We start from the raw sequence: 20,534 nt of genomic DNA on the forward strand, positions 1-20,534 counted from the left end.
CGATTCGGCTGATCCGCCGATTCATTTCATTTCGCTGGTTCGCATCGCCAGACCAAGAACTCCGTTAAGGATTCGCCCATAGGTTATATAATACGACGCAGAAGAATGATGATTTCGGGCGCCAAAGCTGCGCACTCACTTTCCATGACGTTTTCAGCGATTAGGAAAATGAAGGGGGGGTGGATGGCCAACGTCGTGTCGCGCTTACGACACTTTCTCAGAAGTTCTAGGAAATACGTTGCGGTATGAGTAGTCACTTTCTTTCAACTGTGACGCCTCGAAAACGATCATCAGTTTTTCCCATTTGAGCACAGCGCCTAAACTTGCCGCCCCAGTTCCAGGAGCAAATACATCGTCAGGTCAAGCTACAGCCGCGTTCCATGATGTTGTACATTCTTAAGCTGCCTCGTCATTCAGTGGAAACTCGCAGATACCTCGTTCACTCTTCACATTCCATTCCAATGTAGCCACCTTAGCTGCATAAGGTTGTGTACTGCAGTCATGCAGGCAGTCAGAGCAAACCCTTCTCGCCCGCTAGCAAGTGACTGTGGGGTAAAGCTGCCAAGCAGCGCCAACTGTGTGAATACATGCAAACATGACGACGGTGCCGATACCAGGATAAAGCTTAATAGCGCGCACAGATCTTCTGTCGTCCTACAGCGCAATAAATAGCATTAGTCTGGCGATCTGAAGCTACAAGCTACAGAGTAAATGAACCAAGCATTGAGCAAACCACGTACATATTCAGTTGCTCGGGCAAAGGTCGACAGTCGACCGGTTGCAGCTCATAGTATACCTTGACAGCTCGGTCAACTTCCTCGCATACTTGCGCCAATCGTTCCAGCTTAGCGATCGGGGATCGTTCCGACGCCAAATTGTTCATGTGGTAAATAGCAGAACTGTAGTGGCGCAACGTCAACGACCGACGCTCATTTCCATCAACCTGCTGCTCTCGACCTTGTTGCCGTCCACTCGACCAACTCCCGTCGAGTCGGAACACTGGTTTTACCTCGAAATACTCGAGAGAATTTGTACGACATAATTCCGCGACATCCTCCACTAGCGCGTCTTCTCGCTGGAAGGAGGCGACGTACAGGCCATGCAGCGCCGGCTGCAGCGTATCAAACAGCGCAGCGAGTATACCCTTCTCGACTGCCAGGCGCTGCGCCTCGCCGCTTTGTAGAAATGGGTACTTGAACAGCACAACCTGCACCAGAATCGCAGCAAACTGCTTCACGTCCGCGGCCACAAGAGGCAGCGCGCACGTGACTCTGTCCATCGAGACCCCCGCCCGCACTCCAAAGCCCTGGCCTGCGTACTGCAGCAAACCCGCGTAGCAACCTCGGAAGATGTTGGCGAACGCCTGCAGCAAGTGGCGCAGCGAGTGGTGCACGGGCGTCTTGGCCACCGTCTGGCCGTTGCGCCGCGGCGCAGTCAGCACCAAGATACCGTGCAGATGCCGCTCGATCGCGGTGCCACGCTCGGTCTCCCGGTCGCCCGTCAGGTATTTCATCTGCTGCTCGAACTGCTCGTCGGCGGCGCGGCTCAAGTAGTCGCGCTCCTGCAGCGGCAGCTCCTCCAGCAGTCTGGTCCACTGGACGCCGTCAGCGGTGGCAAGTTGAAGTTGCCGCGCACTCTGCTGCACCACAAACTGCAACTTGTTCGTCATCTGTGACGAGGCGATTAGTCGTCTGCGTCTCTCCCGCGCTTCGTCTACAGCTTCAGCTTCAGCTTCGTCAGCGCTGACGCTCTGCTGCTGCAGCTGCTCCAGTTGCAGCACCAAGGCGTCGAGGCTGCGGGCGACAGCGGCTTGTCTGGCGGCCGTGAGCTCCCGCACCAGGGTGTTGCGTCTTTCAAGCCGCGCGTCTTCCTCCGCCAGGAACTGCAACTGCTCGGGGGTCAGCAGCTCCTCGTCGCTCTCGCTGTTCGAGGGCGGCCTGGGTACAGGAATCTGATTCTGCTGCGTCAAGGCGAGACTCTGAGCCGCCTGGGCCAGCAGCTGCTCCGCCACTTGCTGTTTCAATTGGTCAGAGGGTGGCGGGGCTGTGGGGACACTCAGAGATCGTCGAGACGTCGCCTGGGGACCTCGGGACGGCAGGTAGGCGAGCTCATTGCTCGCCAAGTCCATGAGCTCTGCTTCCAGGTCCATGGCGATCGGTGATTGGAGGAGGCAGGATTAACCTTGACCTGTGGAAAGCGGTTATTCTTGACTCGTGGACGAGGAGGGTTATATCTTAACGGGGGAGAAGGAGATGGCTGGCTCGACTATGAAGCCCCGTGGGCGCCCGCCTGCGGACGGCAACTTTATCGCGTGGACGGAGGCGCTGACGGCGACGTTGCTGCGGCTGCGCTTCGAGAAGTACGCGGAGCCGATGGCGGCCGCGAGAGGCACCAAGGCACTCCGACTGGCGTGGGCCGAGATGGCCACGGAGCTCACGCAACAGCACGACGGGGACGTCGTCACGGTGGAGCAGTGCCGCAATAAGGTTCGGCTGGTGGTGACTCGACCGCTGTTATACTCTTGATATGCATTATTGTTGTGAGTCATGAAAGAAAGGTTAATCGTTCTTTCGTTACGGTTAACCTTTCTTTCGTGGGCAGCTCAAGGCCATGAGGAACAAGTGGCTAGCGTACCACGCAGGGCTCGCGTCGGAGCCCGTTTGTCTTGATCTGATGGACAGTTTCTGGGAGAGTGAGAAGGAAGAGATGGCGACGAGCAAGTCGCCTCGCCAGCCGAGACCGAGTTCGGAGCAGCAGAAACAGGCAAAGCGACCACGTCTGGCGCTGGCGTCGTCAGCTTCAGCGGGTGAGGTGAAGACAGATATGAAGCCACTAACTCTAATCGCGCCGGCGCCGTCTTTAGCTCCAGCGCCAACAAGTCTACTTTCTGTTCCAACCCAAAGTTCAATTGGATCTGCAGTTTCGGCGACTACCGCACCGACGTCGGCGTCAAGTTCTTTGCTATCAGCGCCGACGGCGACAACTCAAGCTGGAGCTGCTGCGTCATCGGCACTGGGCGTGGGCACCCAGGGATTATCGGATAATGCGACTGCTACTGTCGATGCTGCGAGGCTGAAGGAAAGCAGCCCCTTGGTGGACAGTGACGTTTTATCAACACTCGAGAAACTCATTGACGACCGCTTCGCAAAAGTGCTTGAGGCTCAAGAGAAGCAAATGAGGCTAACAGAAGCGCAGAACCAACTTTTAACGCAGGTTCTGGCGACACTGAAGCGCAAACAGTACGATTAACCGGGTAGGCTTTTGCTTCGGGTCGGCTTTGAGTTGCCCATTTCACAAGCCTTCTCGATTGTTCTTGTCACATCGTCCACCGGGATACACATATTCTTAGTGCAATCAATCCGTGCTGAGCAGTCACTCTTCAACGAGCCTTGGACACCAATGCCTCGACTTTCACTGTTAGAATTGTGCTGCTGCAAAAACTGTGCTTCGAAGTACTATCAGCAAGTATGCGTTCCTTTGGGTCCCAAACTTATAACCCCAGGGGCTTCACAACCCGAAAAATGCTCGAAGAGCCTTTTCACCATCGGTAAATCTCCCCGATCAGTGAGATTCGAGAACTGCCATTCGTGGTAATCTAGATACGAGTCGGATTTTTTTTGCGGTCGGATCATCCGACCGCAAAAAGTTGTTCGGCACTCCAGATCAAGTCGAGTCGATCAAGCGATCCAAACTGGCAGGCTTCATGAAATGAGAGATCTCGGGGAGTTTCCAAGAACTTCGATATGGCGTAGATGTACAGTTCCAGGGCTTCATATAATATATATATTATACGTGCTGGCGAAAGATGAGGATACCTCGGTCTTCACCATAGAAGACGCTATTTGTGAGCCTCAAGATATCATTCTTCATTTTGTGCGAGATAAAAGGTCGCGCCGACTCGCCTCCATCGCATGAGCCGAGCGATGCTGCCGTGCACCGTTCCGATCCGGTCGTGGAGGTTGCTGTTCATCTTCGCTTTGTGCTTGCAGCTGTGTGATGTGGCGCTCAGCGTAAGAAGCTAGATGTTAGCATTGCACTTCCGTGTCACTGGACCTCTAACATTACTGCTTATACAGACGACGACTTCCACGGTATACTTCCGCCAGCAGAGCGGCGGATCGATCTTCGCGATCGATGGGCGAGACGGCAGCCAGACAGAGCTCGAAGGCTCCAGCGACTATGCGCGGTTCGTGGGGATGGCGATACATCGACGCAATCAATTGATTTTCTGGAGCGATGGAAAAGCTGTGAAGAGTGCGAATGCCGCGGATGGATCGACTGGGAACGTGGTGGTCGGCGCTCTCGTGCGAGCTGTGTGGGTGGGCACCAATTTCGGTCAAACCCAAGCTGATTTGTTGGGGCTCACGGTGAAAGGCACCCCGTGTGTCAGTATCATTTTCTGGTCGACCGAGCGTGTCGACTGCCTCGTCGGACTCCCACTGCGGTATTCGCAACAGCAGGTCCCTTTTGTCAGTCAAGACGACTGCAGCATCCAAACCACCCAGGGGTCGATGACAGGATACATGCCGAGCTACAACGAGATGGTTGCTTCTGGAACCCCTGCGCCGATTGTCGAAAGAATCGATATTGATTCGAGCTATATTCTCCCGCACGCGCTAGCCATCGATGACCGCGAGGGTCAGGACTGGCTCTACTGGTCTAACTCAGCGGATGGGATAATCTACCGGAGCAGTTTGCAGTCGACCGCCATTGAGGTACTTCAACAAGGATGCTGGAGCGTGCGAGGTCTCACTTTAAGCATTCCCGAGGACGCTACGTCGGGCAATTTGTCGCTCTTCTTCTCACTTGAGTCCAAGGGCACCATTTCAAAGATTGAGTTGCCTCCATCTATCACATCTGTCGTCTCCCCACCAAGTGCACCAGTGGTTTTGAGAGGCCTTCGATCACCTCGTGGGTTAGCCGTTGATTCTGCCATGCAAATGTTGTTCTTCACTGAGAAGACTGGTCGCATTTTCCTCGTTCAGCTCGATAAGACCATGACAATGCGCGAAAAGGCCAGCGTGTTACCTGATGATGCGTCGATTATTGCGCCGGGAGTCAATTTCCGCCGAATCGTGACACTACAATCAATGACGAGGCTTGACGGCATCGCGGTCGACTCAAAGTGGGAATTATGATTTTCATTTCTCGGTTTGTGTCGAGTCTGACGACAAAATGTGTTCATCCCATTGCAGATATGTGTACTGGTGCGAGACCAACTCGAATATCGTCGCTCGCGCGTTGCGTCGGGATTTTCAGCGTCAGGTTTTGGTCGGGGGCACTGCAAACTCGCTGCTAAGGTATGTTGAGGTTCCCCATTTGCGCGTGGTTTCCGCCTTAACGGCTTCTGTCATGACGTGATTTGCCGCTTGTAGTTGGCCCCGCAGTATTGTTCTTGGCTCCGACGACGGAGATGTGAACGACCAGAACCAGAGCTACTACTACTCGGAATACACGGGTCGAATCTCCGGAGGCACATCACAGACGGTCATTGTCAACGCACTGAGCACACCATCGATGCAATACCTAGATAGCTTAGTACAGCAATCAACGCTCCAAGGCGGAGATAACCACATCTACTTTTACGCGCTCGAGTAACGACGGCGAGTGAGACTCAAAAGTGAACGTTGAAGTTGGTAGATAGCTTCAATTTGCTAGTCGCAGGCAAGATGCTGAAGAATGTGCCGTTGATCCGCTTCAAACCAATTCAAAGGTTTAAATGTGGGTTGACTGCATACAACGGCAGCGCACACATGCGATGAGCCAAACCTGCTTTGTGATCTCACGATAAATCTACTGCGCCGCAGTGGTGGAGAGTTCTGCTATCTGCGTTGCTCACTCTTCAATTTCCTGTGCTACAAACAACCCAACCCAACCAACAACCAAGAACGATGCTGACCCTAACTAAGGCTTCGCTGGCACTCCTGCTTGTCACTGCAGCCGCGGTTTCTTCGGACGCGGACAGCCTTCGACACGAATCGCGCCAACTCGCGGGGACATACTCGTCGACGAGTCAGTATGCCTATGGCATGCTGGCGCTGGTGAATGCGCAACGCGCTGCTCAGGGCCTCTCCCCACTTTGCTTGAACACCAAGCTCATGGCAGCTGCAATGCGTCACTCGAACGACATGGCTACCAACAACTTTATGAGCCACACGGGCTCCGACGGATCCTCGATGGCCTCCCGGATCAGTGATGCAGGCTTTGTGTGGACCAGGGCCGGAGAGAACGTTGCGGCCGGTCAAACCACCATCAACTCCGTGATGACTGCTTGGATGAATTCACCGGGCCACCGCGCGAACATTTTGGGAGACTACACCATGTTCGGCACAGCCTATGCCTACAGCGGCAGCAGCACGTATCGTCACTACTGGACTCAAGATTTCGCCAAGGGCAGCAGCGAGAGGTGCAGCTATGAAGACGCCGAGTACAACGAAACTTCGACTGCGAATGCGACCGAGTCGGCTGAGGTCTCGTTCGAGGACTTGAAGGAAGGGGCCACCGCTTTGATTCCGGCGGTGAGCGCTACCGCTGGTCCAGAAGAAACTGTAGCCCCGTAAAACGCGACGGAAATGCTGATCTGAGACCATCATCTAACCAGGATAAGTGCATACAGATATCAGCCATGCTTTTCAAAGAAACACAATAAAAGATATCTTCATTGACCTTGCAATCCTGATTTGTGGCTGCGAGAGCATTTCAACAGAACTGTTCAGAGCAGACACGGGGATGGATGCTTCATCCTAGACCCAGAAACACCAGCATCCGGTGCATGTCACGACCGCGACTTTCAACTCCTCCTCTACTCTGAGCCTGTAGCGACCCATTTCAGACTTACTTGCAGAATCGTTCTCTTTTGGCCCAGGAGTCCAGAACCAACGGGGGACAACTCTAACTCAGGACTGAAGTCATGCCCGGTACTCGTCCACGGTATGTCGTTGTCGTCGTCGATGCCATCATTGCCCCCACGTCCGAAAACTTGTGTCCAGGAGTGCTTGTACTTGCTGGTGCGGTTGTACGCATACGCTGCGCCGAACACGGTGTAGTTGCCCAGAATGTTGCGGCGGTGGCCTGGAGACTTCATCCAGGAATCCACGACAGCGCTCACGGTCTTCTGACCAGCAGCCACGTTTTCAGCCACTGCGCCGCCGGTGAATCCAGCTTCGACAGTGCGTTGAGCCATCTTGGACCCATCGGATCCTTGGTGGCTAATGAAGTTATTCGCCGCCATGTCATCCGCCTGTCGTTGGGCTGCCGCTTGCAACATGCTGTGCATACGCAGCGGCGGGAGGTTCTTGGTGGCGCGCTCTTGGTTCACACGCTCCAACATGGAAGCGAGGTAGTCACTTGGCTGCATTCTTGGATGGTTGGGCTGGTACGAAGGTGCTTGACGGTGGAAATACAGGAATGGGGGAATGAAGGGCGTGTGCAGCACACGTCCTCCATCGCTGTGTCAGCTACCAGAACGCTTTCGGGAACATCAGGAACAAGTTCCTATTGCATTGTAAAGTTATCAGAACTTGCTCGCAACCAGTGCTTCGAATTTCCTAGTTTAAGAAGCAGAAAAAGCGCTGTTTTCGACGCCTGTTTTGGTCCCCCGAGTCAACGACCTCAGGGGTGCAGCCGTCTTCCTTCTTGGGGTCCTCCATGAACTTTCGATGGCGCGCCGCCGACTTCCTGAAATCTGCTTCAACACTTAAGCCACACGCGAACGACTCAGAGCTACCGACTCGACCATTGTCTTGATCAACTACTGCACGTGGTCCATCGCCCCACAAACACTACCCTTGTCGGATAAGGCCCACCTCGCTTTGCACTTGTCAGACTCTGGGAGAAGTGTCAAGGGGTCCTACAACGAGCTAATGCATTACCAATGAGGAGAAGCGGAGGATGGTATTTCCGCGTAGTTTGACTCTACAGGGCGAAAGGAAGACGATGCTGAGTGTTGGTGGCAATGGCAAAGGGATAAGCACAGCAGAGGTCACCAGCCAGTACAACCAGCTACAAGTCTTATTGACAGACTGCAGCACCGATCACGCGGGGCCACACAGCGACACAAGTGTTTGTAGCGACAGCATGAAGAGCCAGAGAGCAACTCGCTCAACAACTGAAGCAGCTTACCTCTTGACCCTGCTCCCACGCAACAAGGAGCTGCCCAAAAACGCAACAAAGAACTCTCAATCTTGATCGAGCTGGTTGGGTTTACTTCAATATTCGGCTATTTTATCTCGATAGAGTAGGTTTATTGATGACGTTTATTCCACTTGTACTGCTGCGAGACCAACTTGTAATTGACCCCAGCACTGCTCTGGTTCCAACAATCAACGCCTCCAAACGGATAGACACATCTACTTTTACGCGCTCGAGTAACGACGGCGAGTGAGACTCAAAAGTGAACGTTGAAGTTGGTAGATAGCTTCAATTTGCTAGTCGCAGGCAAGATGCTGAAGAATGTGCCGTTGATCCGCTTCAAACCAATTCAAAGGTTTAAATGTGGGTTGACTGCATACAACGGCAGCGCACACATGCGATGAGCCAAACCTGCTTTGTGATCTCACGATAAATCTACTGCGCCGCAGTGGTGGAGAGTTCTGCTATCTGCGTTGCTCACTCTTCAATTTCCTGTGCTACAAACAACCCAACCCAACCAACAACCAAGAACGATGCTGACCCTAACTAAGGCTTCGCTGGCACTCCTGCTTGTCACTGCAGCCGCGGTTTCTTCGGACGCGGACAGCCTTCGACACGAATCGCGCCAACTCGCGGGGACATACTCGTCGACGAGTCAGTATGCCTATGGCATGCTGGCGCTGGTGAATGCGCAACGCGCTGCTCAGGGCCTCTCCCCACTTTGCTTGAACACCAAGCTCATGGCAGCTGCAATGCGTCACTCGAACGACATGGCTACCAACAACTTTATGAGCCACACGGGCTCCGACGGATCCTCGATGGCCTCCCGGATCAGTGATGCAGGCTTTGTGTGGACCAGGGCCGGAGAGAACGTTGCGGCCGGTCAAACCACCATCAACTCCGTGATGACTGCTTGGATGAATTCACCGGGCCACCGCGCGAACATTTTGGGAGACTACACCATGTTCGGCACAGCCTACGCCTACAGCGGCAGCAGCACGTATCGTCACTACTGGACTCAAGATTTCGCCAAGGGCAGCAGCGAGAGGTGCAGCTATGAAGACGCCGAGTACAACGAAACTTCGACTGCGAATGCGACCGAGTCGGCTGAGGTCTCGTTCGAGGACTTGAAGGAAGGGGCCACCGCTTTGATTCCGGCGGTGAGCGCTACCGCTGGTCCAGAAGAAACTGTAGCCCCGTAAAACGCGACGGAAGTGCCGACAAGTACCAATACAATCCACGCTTGCATAATGAATAGTATCTACGTTGAGCTTGCAATCCTGATCTCTGCCTACGAACAGAACTGTTTCGAGCAGCCCGGGGATGAATGTTTTATGCTAACTGCAAGATTTTCTAGGTCGTTAGGTAAGCTAAGTGACTGTAATGTAGCTCAACTTAAAACGAAACGAATGCTTTATCCTAGACCCAGAAACACCAGCATCCACTGCATGTCACGACCTTGACTGTCAACTCCTCCTCTTCTCTGAGCCGGTGGTGGCCCATTTCAGGCTCACTGACAGACTCGTCCTCTGTTGGTTCGGGACTGACGTCATGCCCGGTACTCGTCCACGAGATATCGTTGTCGTCGTCGATGCCATCATTGCCCCCACGTCCGAAAACTTGTGTCCAGGAGTGCTTGTACTTGCTGGTGCGGTTGTACGCATACGCTGCGCCGAACACGGTGTAGTTGCCCAGAATGTTGCGGCGGTGGCCTGGAGACTTCATCCAGGAATCCACGACAGCGCTCACGGTCTTCTGACCAGCAGCCACGTTTTCAGCCACTGCGCCGCCGGTGAATCCAGCTTCGACAGTGCGTTGAGCCATCTTGGACCCATCGGATCCTTGGTGGCCCATAAAGTTATTCGCTGCCATGTCGTCCGCCTGCCGTTGGGCTGCCACTTGCAACGTGCTGTGCATACGCAGCGGCGGGAGGTTCTTGGTGGCGCGCTCTTGGTTCACACGCTCCAACATGGAAGCGAGGTAGTCACTTGGCTGCATTCTTGGATGGTTGGGCTGGTGCATGTACTGCTTGGCGGCGGAAAATACAGGAATGCGCGAATGAAAGCTAACAACAAGGACGACAACTAACTCAGCTCAGGGTGGGCGGAATGACTTTGGGTGGCGTGAGTAGTAATGTCACACAACGCCTCCGCCACCGAACTCTACTCAACGTTTGCCCTCCTGAGGCGGAACGGCTCAGACCACGACCACCGCAGAAACGCCTCTGTGCAGCCGTACAGGTCGGATCTGGTAACTCGGTAATGCGTCGGTCGAAGATACTTACATTACAGACGTAATATCTGCCTCGAACATGGCTCCAACCGCAATGCATATCTTCGATCTGTGACTACCGAACCGGGAAGGGCTCACAATGCTGGGACATGCTGTCGAAAACGAGAGCAGCAAAAGGCAAGAAAGGCTTAGGACAGGCATTAATCTGCCCCCCGAGAATTGGAGCGCCGCGACAGCCTGACCGATCGATAGAGACAGACAGCAACGCTCGAACACCAATCTCACGGGACTTTCCTCGTGATAAAAGATTGTCATGCAAAACTGCGCCGCCTCCACCTAGGGAGCCCTTTCCATTCTACTCCACACGTTACGCCTTCCCACTGCTCTGCCGTTGGCGCTCGGCCTCTTGCTTCTCGAAGCGCTCCTTGACCTCCGGGCGCATGACCGACTTGATCCCGTCCATCAGCGACTTGTTCTTGTCCAGCTCCGCCTGCACACGCAATACACACAACAGCCAACCAGTCAGCCAGTCAGTCACTATACTCTCACTCGCCTCCATCGCCTCGTGTGACGCACCATGTAGCAGCGCGTGTAGGCCTCGTACTCCTTCTGGCAGCCCACTTTGCCGTGCGCCTTCTGCTGCAGGAACACGTCCGTGTACCACTTGTCGAAGCACTGCTCGTAGGCTGCCTTCTTGCGCCAGCAGCCGGGCTCCTCCGCGGCTTCCTGCTGCTGCTTGTCCGCCATGACTAACTTATCTAATGTTTTCGAATTTTGCGGCAATCAATCGGCGCCATTTGACTGGGACAAGGTAAGACAATCCTTCAATCGGAATTAATGCTCGGGCTACACTTTAGTGCTGGAGGACACCATACCATCATACACACACACGTCGCAGGAAATGCCGCGCCCGTCGTCTACCGGGCGTGCTGGAACTGCATCTGATACTGCTGCGACGTCTGGAACGGGTGCGGCTCGTGCTGGAGCTGGAGCTGCGCCGGCAGCGACTGATAGGAGCTAGCGATGGACGGCGTGCCCGTCTGGCCGGGCACCGCGATGTGGTGGCCGCTCAGGAAGCACTGGTCGCACACGCGCTGCGGCTCGGACAGCGCGAACTTGGGCAGCGACACGCGGTTGGTCGAGTGCTGGCTGCACACGCTCTGGCCGCAGTTTCGGCAGTGGTGGCGGCGCTTCACCAGCGTGAAGCTGCACGCGCACACGTGGCACATGCGCGACTGCTTCCAGCGCGGCGGGAACGCCGTCTTGCTACGTGTGCCGCCGCCCAGGCTCCGCGAGCTCACGTTCACGTTGTTGCCGCGGGTGGTCTTGGCGTCCTCCTGCACTTGGAAGCCCGGCAAGAGCGCCATATCCGGCGGACCCTTGGACGGGTCGAACAGACCCAGCGGCATCGAGTCGTCCGCCGTCGCGATGGAGATTAGGTCGTTCTCACGCTCGCGGAGGCGCTGCTCCGTCAGCAGCGACTTGACGTGTGGGTCGCTCCTCGACAAGCTGTTGATGCGGTCGCGGTCGGGGCCCAGGCTGAAGCCTCCGTACAAGACGCCGCCGCCGTAGGAGCCGTGCGGGGCGCCGTAGAACGGGTCCTGGTCCGACACGCTCCGCTCGAGTCTGGCCTGGCGCGTCGGCTGCAGCTGCTGTTGCTGCTGCAAGGGCTGCATCTGGTAGTGCTGGTGGTGCTGCTGGTACTCGAGCTCGTCCTCGTCCACGTCGTCGTCCACCTCCCCGTAGTACATGCGGTTGTAGTCCGACCCGTCGCGGATGTCGTCGTCGTGCAGGATGGTGTGGTTGTTGTACGGGAGCTGGTAGTCGATGGTCTCGGTGGCGGGCTCGCCGTCGTCCTTGCTCAGTAGGTCGTGCTGGTGCATCTCCCCCTCCGAGTCGTCGTCCTCCTCGCCCGGTCGGCGGCTGCCGTGCGCGGCGGCACGCAGTACCTCGAGGATGCGCTCGCCGCACTCGGCCTGCACGGCCAGGTCGATGGGCAGGTGGCCGGCGTCGTTGCGCATGTGCACGGCGTACGGGTTGGCGAAGACCACCTTGACCACGATGTCGGTGGGCGCGTCCTGGTGCAGACACACCCAGTGCAGCACTGTCATGCCGCTGGCGTCGGTGCGCTGCGCCACCTGGCGGTTCTCGCGCATGACGGTGAGCAGCGAGTCCCAGTCGCCGTTGATCGCGTGCAGGAAGTCGCCGTCCATGGTGCTGGCTTCAGTCGTCCTTCACAGGGGAGAGGGAGTTGAGGGGGGGCTAATATAAGGCGGGAGGTGAGCGCGCCTTCGCTTCCGGACGCCCCGCGCTGCGCTGTGTGACGTTAGGGCCGCGAGTGCCTTTGACCGGCGGCAGCGACTTTGACTGACTGTCTCCGTCGGCGATTTGGCGACTGCGAGCTGGTGGCACTTCTGCGCGCGAATCGCAGAACCGGGGCGGGCGCACCTTTTCGACCAATGCGTAATGCGCGGCTAGGGGAGGCATAGCCCGCCACGCACTAACTTTGCCAATTCTGTCCCTAGGAAATAATATACCCCGTTTAAAACGATGGTGAATCCACAAATCTTGTATCTAGGGGTCCGTTAATCAGATTATGGCTGTATCGCCAATTTAGCAGACTGTGGAAATGGATTAGCATCTCCTGTGATGAGGTAAAGTTTCCGAGCAGTACAAGGTACACGTTGCGCCGATCTTGCCGCGCGTTGTGTCGGTCCGCCTAGGGGCTCGAGCCTGCCGCAGTGCCAGGCACGGCTCCCGCTCTATGACACTTGGCGAGGCACCATGGCACCATCAAGCCCGCCAAGAGAGCAGAGCCCCCGCAGGAACGGACCCCGCTCTCGAGCGCGGCGGATAGGGCGCTGGCCTCCGTACAGCGGCCTGATAACGTTGCAGATGTGTGCGGAAGCCGCCCCGAAAAACCCTGGGACCCAAGCGACCAACGGAGCCGCATGACAGGCTTTTGCGGCGCAAAAGGGCGCTTGCGCGCGACAGAGAGCTCTGCCTGTAAGCATGGCGGCGCAGTCGATGGAAAACCAATCTTCGTGAGCCTGCAGACGGTGTCTCCAGGTGGCTCTACAACACGATGTTTGGCATCAACTCCCCTACCGCTTGGCCGAAATCGGGCAAAACAGTTAGGTACAGTACAAACAGCAGCGAATAATGTAATGCAGTGTACCACCGCTGAGCTGTCAGAACCACTCACTGCAACCCTCTCTCCGAAGAGGACAGCAGCACTGGAGCGCCGGAGCACACGCCGTCTCGATCACACACACTTCCGGCTATCCACTTCAAGCTCACTTTCACCAATCCACCCGCCCTGTACATTTTGTATCGCACTCCACCCAAACGCCCCATCCAGCTCGTGGCACTAGCGTTCGTTGCGCATTGAGGGGGAGGGGGGCTCGGTGTTGCTGCTTCAGCGACTTGAGGTGGCGCACACCAACTTCCGCCCAGTATCGAATTGCGCACTCGCGGCAGCATGGCGGCCGACGTCAGCGCCCGCGTGCACCTCGTGGCCGAGAAGCTGCAGCAGAAGGCGCAGGACGCGCAGCGCAAGGGCAACGACGGAGCCGCGCGTGCGCTGGCCGCGTCCGTGAGCGACCTGCGCGCCGCCATGGCGCTGCTGGCCGAGCAGCGGCACCTGCTGGCGCGTCGCCGAGGCGAGGGCGACGACGCCGAGGACGACGCCGACGCGCACGTGCAGGAGCTGGCGGCGCGTCTGGCGCGCGTGGAGGCCATGCTGGGCAAGAAGTCGGAGGACATGAAGGCCAAGGGCAACGAGGGCGCGGCCGCGGCGCTGCAGCAGTCGGCGGGCGCGGTGGACAAGGGCCGCGCGCTGCTGCTGGAGCAGCAGCAGCAGCTCTTCGGGCTGCGTGGCCGCTGGGAGAAGCTGGAGGGCGTTGTGGAGGCTCAGCAGAGACGAAGAGCCAGCGACGCGGAGCAGCAGCAGGAAGAGAAGGAGGCGGACACGCCGCACGGCCGCCTCATCGCCCGCGTGCGGCGCCTCGTGCTGCTGGACGCTGTGCTGGCTGAGGCCTTTCCGGAGTGCAGAGAGGCGGGCCAGGTGATGGAGGAGGTGGAGAGACTGAGGAACGACGTGAAGGCCGCCAGGGACGAGACGCTGGAGGTGAACGAGATGCTGAAGCAGGAGAGCTTGGCGCTGGAGGAGGCCAAGAAGGAGATGGAGAGGATGAGGTACAGGGAGGAGCTGAGGCAGGAGGAGGACGCGGCGCTGCTGGACCAGCAGCGAGAAGCTTGCCAGGCCATGGAGGAGCTGGTGCGTGAAAGCGACCAGGAGATTCAGAAGTTGACGCAGAGCGCCGCTGCGCGCGCGGAGGAGCTGCAGTCGCTGAGGGTGGAGATGGAGAGCTTGGCATCGGAGAAGGAGAGGCTGGTGAGGGCCCATGCGGACGAGATTAATGAGCTGCAGGCGCAGCTGGCCAGTGCGATGGATGCGCTGTCGACGCAGGCGGACGCGAGTGAAGAAGTTGATGCAGAGGAACTCCGGGCGTTGCAGACAAAGCTGGATGAATTGACTTTGGAGAAGGAGGATCTGATCAAGCTGCATGCGGATGAAATTGAGGAGCTGCGTCGACAACTGGAGAGTGTGTCGGCGTCTCTTGATGTGAAATCAGAGGATAATGCAGCGTTCGATGCCAATGAGCTGGAAGCGCTTCAGACCCAGATCAATGATGTGACGTCTGAGAAGGAGGACCTTGCCAAGGCTCACGCGGATGAGATTGAAGAGTTACGCCAAGCGCACATTAGTGAAATTGAGGAGCTCCGCCAACAACTGGAAAGCGTAACAGCATCGGATGAACTGGAATCGTTGCAGACCCAAGTCGACAAACTCGCCTCCGAGAAGGAGGACCTGGTGAAGTCGCACGCGGATGAAGTTGAAGAACTCCAGAGGTCATATGCAGTCAAGATTGAAGAGCTGGAGAGTGCGGCAGCGTCTTTTTCTGCTAAGTCCAAGGATAATGCAGCATCTGATGCCGACGAACTAAAATCGTTGCAGACACAGGTCAATAATCTGATTTTGGAGAAAGAGGACCTGGTCAAAACTCACGCGGGTGAAGTTGAAGAACTCGAAAAGTCACACGCTATCAAGATTGACGAGCTGCGTCGACAGCTAGAAAACGCAGCAGTGTCTCTTGCCGACAAGGTAGAGGGCAATGCAACGTTCGATGCCAATGAACTGGAATCTTTGCAAACCCAGGTGGACAATCTGGTATCGGAGCAGGAAAACCTGATCCAGTCGCATGCGGATGAGGTGGAAGAGCTGCGTCAAGCACATGCAAATGAAATTCTAGAGCTCCGTCAACAACTAGAGGGCGCTACAGCGTGTCTTGCTGCGAAGGAGGATGACAATGCAGCGTTCGATGCCGATGAGTTGGAATCGTTACAAACCCATGTCAATGGTTTGACCTCGGAGAAGGAAGACCTGATTAAGTCTCATGCTGATGAAATTGAAGAACTCCAAAAGTCGCATACAATCGAAATTGAAGCGATTCGTCAGCAGCTAGATGATGCCATAAATTCTCTGGCAGCGAAAACAGAGGATATGGCTTCGTTGGACGCTGAAGAAGTGCAGTCGCTTCAAGCCAAGGTGAACTGTTTGATGATGGAGAAGGAGGATATTATGCAAACACATGCAGACGAAACTGAAGATCTGCGTCGCCAACTTGAGAGTGTTACAACTTCTCTAGCTCAGACTGGGAATAGTGCTGCGATCAATGCCGAGGAGATACAGTCATTGAAGGATGAGATATCCACATTAATCGCGGAGAAGACAAACCTTGCAGAAAGCCATGCTAGCGAACTTGAGGAACTTCAGGCGTCGCACTTGGACGAGATCGAGGATCTTCGTCACCAGCTCGATAATATCACTGCTGCCATTTCAGCGAAATCAGATGAGCAGGTTCTGTCGAATTCTGATGAACTACAACAGTTGCGAGCCGAAGTGGGAGCCCTGACCATTGAAAAGGATCACCTCGTAAAAGAACATGCAGGCGAGATTGAAAAGCTTAAGCAGCAAGTGGAAGGAACGGTATCCGACGGAGAGAGTGTTTCCGAAGAAAAGGAGTTGAATGAGGAAGATGATGGTGGAAACGAAGCGGTTGGCGATGTACCAGTATTGGAATTAGAGGAAGACGACTCGCAACTAACAGCTTTTGCTGCTGAAGATGAGGTTGAGGCAAGCCCAAGTGCTGGCGATGTTGCTAGTGATTCAAAGAAGGTAGATGAGTTGAATGTTGTCATTGACAGTCTACAGGCTCAACTAGCAAAATATGATGAACGTTCGCAAGCCCAGCAAGATACTATTTCGACATTGGAGCGGGGACAAGAGGGCCTCCTGGAGCAGGTTGAGCTACTTACAAATGACAAGACACAAGCGGTTGAGACACTTGATGAACTACAGCGTGCACACGAAGCGGAAGTGTTGACAATGCAGACTAACCTTGACACTCTTGAAGCAAGAGTTACCGAATATGAAGAATGCTACCAAAAACAGCAAGACACTATTTCGACGCTGGACAAGGAGCGCACTGAGCTGCAGGGGCGAATCGAGGTTCTTATTGACGAGAAGGAGGAGGCTGTGAACGCGTTGCTAAATACTCATGGCGAAGAGACGGAACGTTTAACTCAGAGCGTTGCTGATAATGAAGACGTGATTGAATCACTCTCTTCGCAACTTGCGGAGATGAGGAGTGCACTAGCAGCCAAACTAGCAGAACACAGCGAGACTGCAGATGCGTTACAGCAATGTGAGGCGGAGCTTCGTACCTGCCGCTCTGAACTGGACGCCCAGGTTCGCGAGTGCACTCAGGTGAAAAATGATCTAGAGGCTATTCAAGATGCAGAGAATGCCAAGAGCGAAGAGGTTCGCGAACACTTGTCGCAACTTGTTGCTGAATTGCGTGAGCTGACAGCTTGTTTGGCTTCTACTGGTAAGATCGATGCTGAAGCAGTGCGTGTTTTCGCGGAAAAACTGTGGGAATCCCCTGAAGTGACAGAGCTATGCAGCAGACTAGTATCTCTGCTGTCAGAGTTGGTTTCCGTACAGGATCAGCTCCGGATGACCGAAGAGCAGAAGGATTCGATTCGCAAGGAGTGCGACGGGCAAAAACTGTTTCTTGATCAGTTCGTTAAGAATGCCGATTGGCGCTTGTTCGCGAAGGATGGCGAGGACGAAGAGGAAGTCGTGGAATCTTTGAAGTCTGTCAACGACGTTACTGAGCAGCTGACGGTGGCAAAGACCAACATCACGCGTTGGCTAGATGAGCTTCAACAGTTGCAAGACCGCGTTCAATTGGATACGATCAAGCTCCATGACCTAGAGCAAGAGAAGTTGCGGGAGCAGGAACGCTTAGTCACTCTGGAAGCCTCGAAAAACGATCTCGATTCGCTGGTGGAGTCTTTGAACGTGGAGCTGGCAGCTGTGCGTAGTGAGAAGGCGGACGTGATGAAGACGGCTGAAAAGCTTAAGGCTCAGAATGACTCGGCTAGTGTCCAGGAACAGCAGCAGCAAGCCGCTCAGCAAGAAGAGGTGGCTGAATTACAGCAACAACTGGCTACTGTGCGTAGTGACTTTGAGCGGTACCGTGTCCGATCGCACACTGCGCTCAAGAAGATGGAGAAGCGTGCGGAGCTCTTGAATGGGATGAGAAAGGAGAATGAAGCGCTGCTGAAACAAGTCCAGGAAAGTGATCAACAACGTGAACAAGCCGACGTTGCCCGCCAAGAGAGCGAGGGCCGCCTGCAGGAAGTACTTCGTACCCAGGAGATGATGCAGGCAGACTTTGATCAATTTGCAGCCGAGAAAGCGCGCGTTATTGCTGAGCTGGAGGAAGAGGGACAGCGATTGTTGTCAGAGCGCGAGCAAACGGACAAGCAAATCCAAGACTTAACCCTCAAGATTCAGGAACTGGAGAAGGAGAAGGCGCAGATTGAAGAAGAGAGTGAGCGCATCAAGCAAGCGGAACAGAAAGCTTTCCAGGCACGTCTTAGCACTGCCACTGCCGCAGTCCAAACCGCGAAGCAGGACTTGCAAAAGATGCATGATGCTCTGGAGGCGAGCAAAGCGGAGAATGATAAGCGGCAGAAACGTATCGAGGCTTTGGAATTGGAGCTGAAGCAACAACAAGCCAGCGTGCAGTCGACTGCTGTCACTACGTCGCCTGCGATTCCGTCTCCCACAGCGTATGCATCACCTCTTACTTCGCCTTCCGCGGAAGCAAAAGGAAATGTGGCTGGACTTGAGAAAGAATTATCCACATTGCGAGCTTCAGAGGTATCCCTGAGGAAACAACTTGATGACGCCCGTGCGGAGCTAATTGCTCTGCAGGAGCGTTTTGCCACAACCAAAGCAGCAAACGCCGAAAAGGTATTTGCATTGGAAGAGCAAAGCAATCACTGGAAGATAGCATTGGCTGCTGCAACAGAAGAAGCCCGCCGTCTCAATGTGATGATCGAAACACAGAAGAGTACGATAGGCCAGTCAACTTCGTCTAACGGGACATCGGTGGCATCCCCAGTCAACCAGCAGTCACAGGAGAAGCACACACACACAACTCAGATTCCAGAGCGATCGGAAGAAGTGCTCGAGCTTAAAACGGAGCTAGCGGATGCCAACACGGAAATCAAGTTACTTACGAGAGCACTAGATGCTTGTCGAGAAGAATTGCAGAGCGCGCGGGATCACATCGATCTGCTTGCTTCAACATCGTCCGAGCCGGAAAGCGGCGAGGACCCGAGCGGGGCTTCGAAGGCGTCTGCGGTGCTAGTCGCCAAGGATGAGGCGCTCAAGAAGCTGCGTATGCAGGTTCTCGAGTTGCAGGAGGAACTTCAGACTCTCCGTGAAGAGAAAGGAGCGCTTGAGCTGGAGCTAGAGAAAGAAGAGCTGGACGAACTGCAAGCCAGTCGCAAGAACTTGCAGTCAGAAAAGGAGCGCGCCATGCAACTACAAAGGCGGCAGACGCTGGTGTCAGGTTTTGAGAAGCAGGTGACAACGCTTGTTAACGAACTCCAGCAGCGGCTAGAAGATCACTCGAGTGCGTTCCGTGAAGTTTGCGACTTCCGTGACGAGCATCGTGCGGCGCTGTTTGCTAATGGCGATGGGGTTAACGGCGACACCAATTCTGCGAGACGTGCTGGTGAACCCGAGTTTGAAGAGTGTCTCGTGATGCGCAGTGGAGTTGTGATCAAAGCAGGCGCTAGCTTCCAGCTACCGGTGATCTGTGAAAAGCGCGGTTGGCGTGTGGTGTGGAACTTCTCGGTGAAGGAGGATTCGGCTGATGTGTCGTTCAAGTTGGCTGCTATGATGGCGGACGCGACCTCAACAGAAGTTGAAGTAGTGTCGCCTGAGAGAATGAACGACATGTCGGGTGTGTTCCAGGTGCAGCATGACAACACAACGCTCTTATTCGAGTGGGATAACTCGTTCTCCTGGCTCAACGAGAAGACCCTGGACTACCATGTCTCCATTCAGGAGCCGCTGACCCCGCAGGCGCAGAAGGTCCGACAAAGTGAGCGTGGCCTCCAGACCAAGGCAAAGCTGCTAGAGGACGGCTTGGCACTGATCCAGGTCGAGGCTCAACGCCGCTCGGAGCTATCGGCTACGCTGGAGCGACTATGTGAATGCGAGTCAGCCAAGAACAAGCACCTGGCCGAGTTTGAAGCTCGTAAGACAGAGGTGTTGGCACAAAAGTCCCGATTCCAGGAAGAAATGGACGCGCAGAAGTCTGCTTTCTCGGCTATGTTGAGAGAGCAGGATGAGCTGGAAGACGTCGAGCGCAGTATCACACGAGCATGGGAGGCAGCGGTGGCCGAGCGCGAGGACGTCGAAATGACGCTGCAGCTTGCTGGCAATGGTGCGCAGCTCGAAACGTTGGCTCAAGAGATGACGGAGCAGGTCGAGAGCGTGGCCGAGCAGCTGAAGAATCCTCCTCGTCCCGAAGAAACCAGCGAACAGCAGGCAGATGAACATGGCTCCGAGCTCGTGGATGGCCACGCAGAAGGTGAAGCCTCCGCACAGAAAGGAGATGCAGATGCAAATGCATATAACGCGGCACCTGTAGCCAGCGGAAAGCAGGACTAGGCCAGCCGAATCGGTGGAGCTCTGGAAGCGTTGATGTCTGTGCAAAAGACGTGTGAAGCCAGCCAGCCTG

The 20,534-nt window shown here is 55.4% G+C and overlaps 7 protein-coding genes across 7 annotated transcripts; 4 read left to right on the forward strand and 3 right to left on the reverse strand.

Annotated features, from left to right (window-relative positions):
• Window positions 1-396: 396 nt before the first annotated feature.
• On the reverse strand, window positions 397-2,149 carry IUM83_04007 (Leucine-rich repeat-containing protein 40; the record flags this gene model as incomplete). Its single annotated transcript, XM_067928047.1, has 3 exons — window positions 397-493; window positions 577-654; window positions 741-2,149. 3 exons carry the CDS (start codon window positions 2,147-2,149, stop codon window positions 397-399), a joined length of 1,584 nt encoding a protein of 527 aa, XP_067793992.1.
• Window positions 2,150-2,267: 118 nt separating this feature from the next.
• IUM83_04008 (uncharacterized protein) lies at window positions 2,268-3,249 on the forward strand (the record flags this gene model as incomplete). The annotated part of the gene is made up of 2 exons (XM_067928048.1): window positions 2,268-2,486; window positions 2,602-3,249. The coding sequence occupies 2 exons, from the start codon at window positions 2,268-2,270 to the stop codon at window positions 3,247-3,249; spliced, it is 867 nt and encodes a 288-aa protein (XP_067793711.1).
• A 662-nt stretch (window positions 3,250-3,911) lies between these two features.
• On the forward strand, window positions 3,912-4,993 carry IUM83_04009 (Six-bladed beta-propeller, TolB-like; the record flags this gene model as incomplete). The annotated part of the gene is made up of 3 exons (XM_067928049.1): window positions 3,912-4,010; window positions 4,077-4,911; window positions 4,986-4,993. The coding sequence occupies 3 exons, from the start codon at window positions 3,912-3,914 to the stop codon at window positions 4,991-4,993; spliced, it is 942 nt and encodes a 313-aa protein (XP_067793712.1).
• A 97-nt stretch (window positions 4,994-5,090) lies between these two features.
• Window positions 5,091-5,598, forward strand: IUM83_04010 (Six-bladed beta-propeller, TolB-like; the record flags this gene model as incomplete). The annotated part of the gene is made up of 3 exons (XM_067928050.1): window positions 5,091-5,125; window positions 5,196-5,300; window positions 5,376-5,598. The coding sequence occupies 3 exons, from the start codon at window positions 5,091-5,093 to the stop codon at window positions 5,596-5,598; spliced, it is 363 nt and encodes a 120-aa protein (XP_067793894.1).
• Window positions 5,599-10,729: 5,131 nt separating this feature from the next.
• On the reverse strand, window positions 10,730-11,109 carry IUM83_04011 (Mitochondrial distribution/morphology family 35/apoptosis; the record flags this gene model as incomplete). The annotated part of the gene is made up of 2 exons (XM_067928051.1): window positions 10,730-10,852; window positions 10,939-11,109. 2 exons carry the CDS (start codon window positions 11,107-11,109, stop codon window positions 10,730-10,732), a joined length of 294 nt encoding a protein of 97 aa, XP_067793641.1.
• A 170-nt stretch (window positions 11,110-11,279) lies between these two features.
• On the reverse strand, window positions 11,280-12,575 carry IUM83_04012 (Mitochondrial distribution/morphology family 35/apoptosis; the record flags this gene model as incomplete). Its single annotated transcript, XM_067928052.1, has 1 exon — window positions 11,280-12,575. One exon carries the CDS (start codon window positions 12,573-12,575, stop codon window positions 11,280-11,282), a length of 1,296 nt encoding a protein of 431 aa, XP_067793896.1.
• A 1,268-nt stretch (window positions 12,576-13,843) lies between these two features.
• IUM83_04013 (Myosin-like protein) lies at window positions 13,844-20,464 on the forward strand (the record flags this gene model as incomplete). The annotated part of the gene is made up of 2 exons (XM_067928053.1): window positions 13,844-17,248; window positions 17,321-20,464. The coding sequence occupies 2 exons, from the start codon at window positions 13,844-13,846 to the stop codon at window positions 20,462-20,464; spliced, it is 6,549 nt and encodes a 2,182-aa protein (XP_067793895.1).
• Between the last annotated feature and the right edge of the window lie 70 nt (window positions 20,465-20,534).

This window comes from Phytophthora cinnamomi, assembly GCF_018691715.1.
Source record: "Phytophthora cinnamomi strain GKB4 chromosome Unknown Contig27, whole genome shotgun sequence".
NCBI lineage: Eukaryota > Oomycota > Peronosporomycetes > Peronosporales > Peronosporaceae > Phytophthora > Phytophthora cinnamomi.